The sequence below is a fragment of the Impatiens glandulifera genome, chromosome 6, assembly GCF_907164915.1.
Source record: "Impatiens glandulifera chromosome 6, dImpGla2.1, whole genome shotgun sequence".
NCBI lineage: Eukaryota > Viridiplantae > Streptophyta > Magnoliopsida > Ericales > Balsaminaceae > Impatiens > Impatiens glandulifera.
The window spans coordinates 1,840,845-1,852,099 of record NC_061867.1 but is presented as its reverse complement, the minus strand read 5'-3'; the positions used below and the strand labels follow the sequence as shown (position 1 = coordinate 1,852,099).

General features: G+C 36.0%; 2 protein-coding genes across 2 annotated transcripts; both read right to left on the bottom strand.

Moving 5' to 3' along the window:
- Positions 1-1,665: 1,665 nt before the first annotated feature.
- LOC124941085 (cation/H(+) antiporter 18-like) lies at positions 1,666-6,690 on the bottom strand. Its single transcript, XM_047481350.1, has 3 exons — positions 6,575-6,690; positions 4,197-4,420; positions 1,666-4,134 (listed from the first exon to the last, which is right to left on the bottom strand). The coding sequence occupies exons 2-3, from the start codon at positions 4,389-4,391 to the stop codon at positions 1,891-1,893; spliced, it is 2,439 nt and encodes an 812-aa protein (XP_047337306.1). The 5' UTR covers positions 4,392-4,420; positions 6,575-6,690; the 3' UTR covers positions 1,666-1,890.
- A 1,534-nt stretch (positions 6,691-8,224) lies between these two features.
- LOC124941172 (cation/H(+) antiporter 18-like) lies at positions 8,225-10,891 on the bottom strand. Its single transcript, XM_047481458.1, has 3 exons — positions 10,653-10,891; positions 9,580-10,581; positions 8,225-9,493 (listed from the first exon to the last, which is right to left on the bottom strand). Exons 1-3 carry the CDS (start codon positions 10,845-10,847, stop codon positions 8,402-8,404), a joined length of 2,289 nt encoding a protein of 762 aa, XP_047337414.1. The 5' UTR covers positions 10,848-10,891; the 3' UTR covers positions 8,225-8,401.
- Between the last annotated feature and the right edge of the window lie 364 nt (positions 10,892-11,255).

The following is an 11,255-nucleotide window of genomic DNA, read 5'->3' as shown; positions in this document are numbered from 1 at the left end:
TAAGTGTTGTGAGTCAGTTAATGAATAACCCTGCTCAAGATTATATGGATGCGGTTTATCGAATTTTGAGATATATTAAAGGCACTCTAAGTAATGATTAATGTTCCTTAAAATTTAAAACAAGGATGTGTTAATTTATACGGATGTTGATTGGGTCGGAGACATCACGGATAGAAAATCCACTTCGGCTTATTGTACTTATGTGTGGGGTAATCTTGTGACGTGGAGAATCAAGAAACAATTAGTTGTATCTCGAAGTAGTGCCGGAGCAGAGTTGAGAGCTCTCTTACACTTGGGTTATGTGAAAGACTTTGGGTTGTTAGAGTTCTAAAATAGATTGGTGTTATTAATGATCCTACAATTAAGCTTTATTGTTATAATCTTGCAGCCATTAGTATCGCCAAAAATCTGGTTCACCACGATAGAACAAAGTATATTGAGATCGATAGACACTTCGTCGCTGAAAAAATCAACAATGGTCTAGTTAAACTCTCTCATATTCCATCACGGTTCCAAATTGTCGATGTTCTAACCAAAGCGCTACCAAGGACTATCTTGGAAGATTTGTGTGTAAAATTAGGAATGCACAATTTGTATTCTCAACTTGAGGGAAAATGTAAATATAATTAAAAATATTATATGTTCAAATAATTATAAGTATAATTCTATTAATAAGAACGTAATAATATACATTATATACAGTATATGGAAAATTATAGATTAATTCTCTAATAATTTCTTTCTTTCTTATCTTCTAAATCTATCCCAACCAAATATAAATTACAACGGCTATTTTTCTAAAAAAACTTCCACCATTTGATCAACACTACTCATAATTCTCTCCTCAAATTTAATCGAATCTTTGCCTCAATCCCGATAAGAACAATTCGTCATCCGACAATCTTTGTTTCATGTCGGTTTTCTCAATATTAACCTTAACATTTTTGAGAAGGTTAATATTCGCTTTTCTTGTGGAGTGCGACTAGTGCCCGCGTGTTAATCATACATAACTCGCAAACACGCTTAACTATTTAATCAGACGCATAACTTGTCGCATAACATACTCGAATCTAGGATTTCAGAGAGGCTGGGGTATCCACTGTCACTGGACTAGGTTAGAAGAGGGATAACCTTAACCTGTTCTCTCCCCCAACGTAAACAAATCGAATCACAACCAACATAATTCCGGAATGCTCTGCCATTTCTAGCTAGTAAGAAAGAGCCTCACGATCATCATATCTGAATATAACATAGTTGGTTAGTTATCTTCTTTATTAACCTATTGTTTTTTTATTGTTTAAATTTTAAATTATTTTTAAGGGGCCTACCATAGGCCGAACCTTTCATGGGTTTGTCCTCGGTTTTTCCAAACCCAAAGCCTATATAGGTTATGTGGATCCATTCACTGTTTATGTTTTTATTGTATAAGCTGAAGAAAAACAATTCATTTTTAAAATACTTTTTGTTTTAATAATATGAACTTGACAAACTACATTATCTTAAAAAATATATATATGTTTTATATTCTTTTTCTTCTAACTCTTATTTCAATACTCAAATCTAAGTAACTTTAAAAGATCTAAAGTATTTTAAAAATATATATATATATATAAGAATATAAGTTAACAAGAGAAACAGAAACATGAATGATCAAAGCCATTATGGATTGGGATTGCAATCTTTTATATAATTATTCTTCAAGCACAAGTATAAAACAAGTTATGACCACATATTAAAAATATAAAGTTATTAATAAAAGTAGCAAATACATTTTTGTAAAACAATGATTATGATGAGCCACTTTTATTTTTGGTAACATAGACATTAGACATAGCACATTACAAGATTAACAAACCTAATCCACGCGATTTAATCCCAACCGAGAAACATTCAATTTGTATCCGAACAAAGATCGCTCCCTCGTCCCGGAGTCTCTTCATCGTCGTCTTCTTCTTTTAAAGACGCCAACGAGTCCGAAGAAAGCTGATCCCGATACTGCTGCACCACAAGAACCGAAGCCGTAGTTGTAAACTCGGGTGAAGTCAACAATCCTCCAACCGGTCCCAATTCAGAACAATCCGATTTCACCTTCAAAGCCGCCGCTAATTGCCCCGCAGGAATTCTCCCCACCACAAACAGATTACAACTGCCGCTCCTCTCACGTATAACCTCGACAACTTCGCCCGCACTACTAACCGATTTTTCCTCAAACTTAACCGAATCAATATCCTTTAATTTATCCTTGTAACCGGCAAACACATTATCATCCTCCAAACGTTCCGCATTCCCGTAAACTTTCTCCACATCAATGTTCACAAATTCCCCCATCGCCCTCGGACTCACCATGAATCGAATTACGACCAATGTAATCCCCGGATGCTCCGCCATTCGAGCCCCGTAAGCCAGAGCCTCTTGATCGTCATGCCCACCAAAGAACAAAACCGTGAAAACAGAGTTCACGTTTTTCGAAGAAACATGAGTGTTCCCACCTAGCCCGCGGTCGACGAGTATCCCAACCGAACACGGGGCTCCTTCTAGAACATTCCTGTTAACCTGTCTGAATTCCGCCCTCATTACCTCGAGCTGCCCGTCGAGCCGAGGGTATTTATGGAAAGGAAGAATTATCATCGCGGGCCTCTTACTCTCCGCGCTGCTAAATATATCATCATGGATGTTAGACATTCTCGAGATAGCGGTCGTAGGTCGAATCGTCACTCTGCTTAGCTGACGGAACGTTTCAAACGCTACAACGACTTGGTTTGAATCCGAAGACTGACCCCTGTTCCAGAACGGAACCCCGTCGTTCGTCGCCTTGAGAACCATTCGAATGGCGGAGGATCTCTCTGAGAGCTCCATGAGATGCATGGCGTAAACGTAAAGCCCGTTCCTCATCGAAGTTCCACGAGATGCTTCTATTAAGTTAAGCAAAGACGGAATGTTCCTAGTATTATGGAAACAAGCCAATAACCGAAGCTGAGAATTTGTAGCCCTTCTCTGAATCGTTCTATACTTATACTCAGCTCGAACGTTCATCTTAGCCGGTTTGTAAACCGCGATCACAAGTGGCGTAGTGATAAAAGTTGTGAACAGAGCCATCAGAACACAAATCGCAAACGTTTGGTCGTTCAAAACACCTTTATCTTTCCCAATATTAAGCACGATGAGCTCAACCAAACCTTTAGTATTCATCAGGAATCCCAACGCCAGCGATTCACGAAACGGAATCTTACATAGAAGCGATACGACAATCGTGCCAACCATCTTCCCAACGCAGGCCGTGCTTATAACCAAAACAAGAAGCCCCCACGATTGCGGTCCTTGAATAGTAGCCACGTTTGTTTTCAAACCGCTCGACACGAAATAAAGAGGAAGGAACAAACCCGATACCAAATCCTCCACTTTCTCAACTAACGCACCTGAAAAAGGCCCGTCTTTTGGAATAAGAACACCAACCACAAACGCACCAAAAAGCGCATGAATCCCGATTGAATCAGTTACAAACCCTGCAGCTAAAACTGTGGCCATAGTAGCACAAATGTAAACCTCGTCCACAGGTTCGCCCTCAGGGCAACGTTTAGCCATCCAATTGAATATCCGTGGGATAACAATAGAACAGAGTCCAACAAAACCGAACCCACATAAGAACACCCATAAAGAAATAATAGGAGAATGGGCAGACCCTGAAAGTGCAATCGCAAGCGCGAGTAGAATCCAAGCAACAACATCGTTTACTGCGGCTGCAGACATTGCCATTCGACCGACGTCTGTGGTTAAGAGCTTAAGCTCGGCTAAGATACGTGCAAGAACAGGGAATGCAGTTATGGAGAGTGCGACACCCATGAAGACGAGAAAAGGAGCTTCTTTTACACCATGAGAGATTGTTGCTCTTAGTGCGAATGAAGCACCGATTCCTAACGCAAATGGGAGACTAATTCCTGCAGCTGCAATACACAATGCTTGTTTTCCTGTTCTTCGAAGAGATTTCAGGTCTAATTCTAACCCGACAAGGAACAGAAAGAACAACAGGCCGAGGTTCGCTAGTGTGTCGAGCACAGTCAGGCTTCTAGCTGGGAACACCTTGTGAAGGTAAGCCGTGCTCCGGCCAAATGCAGATGGACCCAATAACACACCTCCCTAAAGAAAACAGTTTTGTTAAATTATAATCAAGATAAATCTATTTTATTTTTCAAACTTACAATAATCTCTGCAATAACTCGGGGTTGCCTCAATGGTTTGAGAAGAAAAGCTAGGAACCGAGTTAGAACAACCACCAAACATATCTGAAGGATTGCAAGAGGCAGAGCAAAATCCAATGGATCATCGCCCTGGAATACACCATTTGATGTCGCCTTCATCGGAGCAGGGCACTTAACAGTAGTGTTTGTAGCCATTTTTCTTAACCTGGTTTATTCAGATCCTCCTGGAATATGGATCAAAATTAATACTTTTTGGATCAAAATGAAGAAATTACCAACAACCAATCAATTAAATGGAAACTCAAATAAGGGATAAAGATCAAATTGATAAAGGGGTACTAATTACTACCCACCGTCCTAAGGTACCATCTTAAGCTAATAAGACAAAATTAAGGGATCAAGATCTATTACCTATGCTACAGTTTATTGTAAGACTTCAGAAAAGTTTAAATTATTTGATTTGTTTTAGGATAATGATATCGCTGCCAAGGAGCTAAAATGATTGAAAAATCGGTTCCATAAGAGAGGGTTAAGCCCTGTTTTTGGATATTTTCAAATAGGACAAGTATATGTAAAAATGTATAGGAACCATTTGTTTTATTTTTTTTTTGATGAATAATTTGGTTGAAAAAAATAGTAAAACTTTTAAAAATTTCAAATATCACTGAGGTTAGATTTGAGAAATCGACAGATTGAGTCAAAAATCTCATTGCCCTTCTGAAAAATCTTTGCAAACATTCATTTTTATTTATTTATTCGAACTTTATCTATTTTGCTTAAACGATTATCTATTTCATACTACTAATTTACGTACACAAAAGAGTAAATCCTGTTTTTAATCTTTTTCAAATAATATAGTATCAATAATTTTACTTAATAAATCAAATTTCATATAAAAATACCTCTGGATCATAGTAAAAAAGGGTTGGTGTGACTAGTAAAATTCATGTTTAAAATAAGATAAAAAAAAATAAAGTAGGCAACCAATAAACATGTGTATAAAATATTAGATAGAAGCATTGGATGCTCTAATGCTCTATTACGTATAATTAAAGTTAAGAAATGGATTACTATATAAACAAAAAAGATAACTTTATACTACTTTTCTATATTTTTATTTCATAACACGTTATCCTCTATTATACTTTTTAGCTTTTAAATAGAAGTTTATAACCAAACTTAAATGACATATTATTTTGTTATTACAAACCCCACTAAAATATCCCACTTTTAAAATCTATCGGTCAAAATTCTCTTGGAAGATTATCAATTGGGTCCACTATAATTGTATCTATTATCAAATATTCCACAAAATTTTAAAATTTTAAAAAAATATAAACATCATAAATATTTAACCAGTCAGATTTTTTGATAATTTGTAGGATCGGGTTCATGAATTAGAGTTGACATGAGTTTGAAAATTATTTGGTGTATTTGGTGTGGGCTCGAAAAAAATACGAGTGGATGAAGATGAGTTTTAAACGTTAAATATATATATTATTGATTGTGGAACCCTAAACCCTAACATAGATTCATCCCACCCTAACTATATAAATAAATTTTAATATTTTAATTATTAATCAAACAAAATTAATTAAATAAAAATCCAAATAAATTTGGAAAAAAATTGTATATCTGTAAAATTTATTCAAATATATTTAATAGAGTTCATATATCCCAAAATAGTATATTAATTTTTATTATATGAAAATTCTATATACAACTAATATAATATTTTTTCTATTAAAAGATTGGAGCATTATAACTATACTTAAATAAGATAGTACATAATAAGAATAAAATCAAAATTAAAATATTTAATCATTTATACTAAATTTTTACATCTAAGAGAGAATCTAATTTTGGATTTAAAAAATATATAATAAATTTTTTATATAATTTAAACACTAAAATACACAATATAAATCAAAATAAATACTAGAAATTCAACTTCAGATATAGAGAAATTTCAATGAAATTTCAATGGAAGATGAGAAAGAAGATCAAATTTGACTGGACAAAACAGTAAATTCAACCATAGATCGTAGACAATTTTGTCATTTTCCACAAAATTCAGTTCAAACGATGTGAAAACTTGACAAAAATGCACCAAAAAGTCGTGCGAAAACGGTTGTCAACTTTTAGATTGACAATAATGCCCTGAATTCACTAATCAAACCAGATGCCCTAACTAATCACAGCTAGAAACGAACGTCGGCGATTCACATACGAATCGATCTTCTTCAATGTGATCGACCGTCGACGACGGTTATTTCTCATTAGATTCAATGAAATCGTTTACGTTTCATTCATCATCGCAGAGAATGAAAAGAAACAAAATGCAGTAAATCAGAGAGATAGAGAAAGAGGAGAGGTACCTGATGATCGGAGTCGAGATTCGTATTGCTGTTGTTTCCGGCGACGGCGATGGCGGCGGAATCGGCGGCGGTTGCTTAGATTAGGGCATGAAGTTCAAATTATTGAGAGAAATTGCATAGAGAGAGAATTGTGAAGATTCTATTGAGTTTAGCCCGCTATTTATTGAAGGCTAAAGTCACTATTGACCATTCAATTTGCGTCTATTATTTAAATCTACCCTTAAAAGTTGACTTGTATAATATTTAAATACTATTTTTGTTATTTATGAGATAACTTAAGTAATATAGCTTTCATTCTCAAACTTTATTTATTTATGTACCCTCTTGTGTTCCTTACACACAATTAATACATTAAGTTTCAAATATACACGGAGTCAGATAATTGGTGAACCAACTGATAGTTGGATTCTAGCTTGCTCACAACACGCAGATGGAGATTCTCGGATGGTGAAAAACTATACTCGACATCTATTAAACAACACCAAGAACTCATACCATGCCCTCAGGAGAAACTAGTGATAGACTAGTGATGATTGTCATTCATGCTAACCTTGTGGACGTGTGTAAGAAGATCTTTGTCGATTCATATTAATATGGTGCACCTTTTAGTTGAGCAGCGTGAAGAGTGGAGACTTTGACTGGGGAACATCTGAACCATCATCCTCTTGGAGTGATTTGTGGCTTGAAAAATGAATTAATCTGGAGAGGGATCTTCGGCTCCCAACGATAAAGGTCAATCAATGTCTAACCTTCTGCTCAGGATCGGGTCAACTAGGCGGGTACATCATCAAAATGATAATTGAAAAAAATTAAATTTGTCTTATTGTATTATAGAAAATGGACAGACACAATTAAGAACCAAGGAAGTCAATAATAGTTTTTTCACTATCATAGTTTACTTGACTTTTTTTCAAATTATAATGTGATTTTTTTTTGTTGTTGAAGTTTGAATATAAGATTGTGTGACTACACTTGCTTCTCCTCGAATCTCTTTCATATTCTAAGTCTTTTTCATTTCTTATTTTCTACTAAATCTTTAATGAAGTCTCTATTACAATTTGGGATTGATGAATTCATGATTGAACTATTTATTAGCTCGAGCTCGAAATGAGTCAAGCCGAGTTCAAACCAGTTTAAGCTCGACTCGATTAATTATTTATTAGCTCGAGCTCGAAAGAGTTTATAAATTTTAAATCGAGTTCGACTAGACTATTTATCTACAAACTCGACTCAACTCAAAAACTTGAATTAAAATTAAATTTTCAAATATTTTTAAAGAAAAAATACTTATTTTAAATTTTATGTTTTAATATTAAAATAAAAATATATTATTTATTATCATGCTTGAAAAACTCAACAAGTCATCGAGCAAATATTATATGAACTCGATTCGAATATTAAACAAGTGTGCACGAGCTCGACTCAATCTTCGATAAAGTCAAACCGAACAATTTGCGAACAACTGTGACTCATTTAAATCCCTAATATCGACCCATTAATCAATAATGATGTGAATAAACTCTTCGAATACTTGAACAACTAAAACATTTATAAATATAAAAAAAAAAACATTCAAATTGGACCCACAAATCCAGGTTGGAGGAAGAAGGAAGGAAGAAACCAAGTCAACCTTCCTTTGCCCACAGTTTACGACTTTCAGATTCAAAAGATTCTCCATACCCAAATAAAGAAAATACAAATTGGATAATTAAAATATAAATATAAATATTTCACAGTCAAGTGAAACATTAATACTTAAAAAAAAACACACAATAACATACATATTTTAGCCACACAAAATGTAAAAACATAGTAATTAAACCCGGTTCAATTAACATACTGCTGCACCACCAAAACCGACGCCGTCGTTGAAAACTCCGGCGAAGTCAACAAACCTCCGACCGGTCCCAAATCCGAACAATCCGACATCACCTTCAAACCCGCCGCCAATTGTCCCTCCGGCGTCCTCCCGACCAAATACAAATTACAACGGCTACTTTCTTGAATAACTTCCACCATTTCATCAACACTACTCACAATCCTCTCCTCAAATTTAATCGAACTATTATCCCTGAATCTCGATAAGAACAATTCGTCATCCGACAATCTTTCTTTCATGTCGGTTTTCTCGACATTAACTTTAACATGTTCTTCCCCAACGTAAACAAATCGAATCACAACCAACGTAATTCCAGGATGCTCTGCCATTCGAGCACCATAAGAAAGGGCTTCACGATCATCGGATCCACCAAAGAATATAACGGTAAAAACAGAATTTACATTCCTAGCCGTTACATGACTGTTCCCTCCAAGTCCCCTATCGACAAATATCCCAACAGAACACGGCCCATGTTCTAGGGCATTCAAATTCATTTGTTTATATTCAGATCGAGTAATCTCAAACTGCCCGTCGAGTCTTTGGTGTTTATGAAACGGAAGGATTATAATCGATACACGTTTGTTTTCAGCCATAGTACATATATCCTCGTACATATTAGACATTCTAGAAATCCCTGTCTTGGATTTGATCGATACTTTACTCAGCAAATTGAAATCTTCAAACGCCACTATAATCTGATTGAGTCCGTTTTTTTCAGCTCTTTGAACCATTCTAATGGCGGAAGATCTCTCTGTTAATTCAATTAGATGCATTGCGTAAACGTGAAGCCCTCCAGAAGTTCCTCGAGAAGCTTCGATTAGGTTAAGCAAAGATGGAATGTTTCTATTGGTGTGGAAACAAGCGAGAATTCGAAGCGGAGATTTGTTGGTTTGTTTTCTCTCAATTGTCCTCTGTTTGTGTTGGGAACGGAAGACGTTCTGTTTTGCTGGTTTGTAAACCGCGATGACAATTGGAGTTGTTATGAATGTTGTGAATAACGCCATTAGTACCATGATCGCGAATGTCTGATCGTTCAACACCTGAAAAACAACAAAACACAATACGAATTGAAGATGAATTTACTCATTTACTTCGAGAAGTTGAGATTATTTGAAAATGAACTTACTCCTCTGTCTTTGCCAATGTTAAGAACAATGAGTTCAACCAATCCTTTAGTATTCATCAAGAATCCTAAAGCGACAGCTTCTTGAAAAGGCAGTTTACACAAAAGAGAAACAACAACTGTACCCACAATCTTCCCCAAACAAGCAGTTGAAATAACCAAAACAAGAAGACCCCACGATTGCGCCCCTTGAATTGTCGTGACGTTTGTTTTCAAACCGCTCGATACGAAATACAAAGGAAGAAACAAACCCGACACTAAATCCTCAACTTTCTCCACTAAAGCTCCTGCAAACGGCCCTTCTTTCGGAATGAGAATTCCAACCACGAAAGCACCAAAAAGTGCGTGAATACCAATAGCGTCGGTTACAAATCCCGCCGCTAATACAATCGTAAACGTAACGCAAACGTAAAACTCATTAGTAGGTTCTCCTTCGGGGCAACGAGTAGCCATCCAATTGAAAGTTTTAGGGATCACAAACGCGCAAATTAAGACAAACCCGATAACCGATAAGAAAACCCAAATCGATATAACCGGAGAATGACCTTTACTCGACAACGCAATCGCGAGTGCCAATAGAATCCAAGCAACAACGTCATTAACGGCCGCAGCCGACATTGCCAACCGACCAACTTCCGTCGTTAAAAGCTTGAGTTCAGCTAAGATACGTGCGAGAACAGGGAAAGCTGTAATCGATAGAGAAACACCCATGAATACGAGAAACGGAGCTTCGTTTACACCTTCATCGATCGTTGATCGTAGGATAAACGAAGTTCCGATTCCTAACGCAAACGGGAGAGTGATTCCTGCGACAGCAATCATCATTGCTTTCTTCCCCGTTTTATGAATGGATTTCAAGTCTAATTCAAGACCAACCAGGAATAAAAAGAAGATTAATCCGAGGTTTGCTAGTGTGTCGAGAACCGTAAGACTTCTTGCCGGAAACATCCTGTGTAGGTAAGCCGAACTCCGGCCAAAAGCCGACGGACCAAGCAAAACACCACCCTAAGAACAAGAATGTTTTATATCCGTTAAAATTGAAGATAAACCCAATTTCTTTTTTTGAAAAAACTTACAATGGTTTCTGCAACTACTCGTGGCTGTCGCAATGGTTTCAAAAGGAAAGCGAGGAATCTGGTTAGAACAACGACAAGACATATTTGAAGAATGGCGAGAGGAAGAGCAAAATCTAAGGGATTGTCGTTTTGAAAGATTCCATTCGATACGGCTTTCATTGGAGATGAACACTTCATTGTTGTATTTGTCGCCATTGTTATTGAGTAGAGGTAGAATTCAAACTCTAGTTTGAATCCTGCAAAAAGATAATCTTTGTTTTAGAGAAACGTTAAAGCTTACTATTGACTTGTTTAGTAGTCAACAAATTTGTCTTCATAAAAGTCATAACTAGTGACAGTAGAATACAATTGGATTTTTAAGTAGAGGATAAGGATATTTTTGTCTTTTTATAATCCAATACGAAAAAATTAAGGTTAAGAGTTCAAGTTCTCAAATTAACTTGTTTAACCTATTAATAAATAATAAACCGGTCAAAATTGAGTCGGCCCTGTTTAACCTAATTAATAAATAGGTCCAATCGGATCAACATGTAATGTAATGACTAAAAATAGACTCGTTAATCCGTTTTAAGTAGAGGATGAGGGTATTTTTGTCTTCTTACA

Coding starts and splice junctions, on each gene's coding strand:
- LOC124941085 (XM_047481350.1), bottom strand. CDS start 4,391: ATGGCTACAAACACTACTGTTAAGTGCCCTGCTCCGATGAAGGCGACA. Junction 4,135..4,196: donor GAGTTATTGCAGAGATTATT/GTAAGTTTGAAA, acceptor TGTTTTCTTTAG/GGAGGTGTGTTATTGGGTCC.
- LOC124941172 (XM_047481458.1), bottom strand. CDS start 10,847: ATGGCGACAAATACAACAATGAAGTGTTCATCTCCAATGAAAGCCGTA. Junction 10,582..10,652: donor GAGTAGTTGCAGAAACCATT/GTAAGTTTTTTC, acceptor TCTTGTTCTTAG/GGTGGTGTTTTGCTTGGTCC. Junction 9,494..9,579: donor ACATTGGCAAAGACAGAGGA/GTAAGTTCATTT, acceptor GTTGTTTTTCAG/GTGTTGAACGATCAGACATT.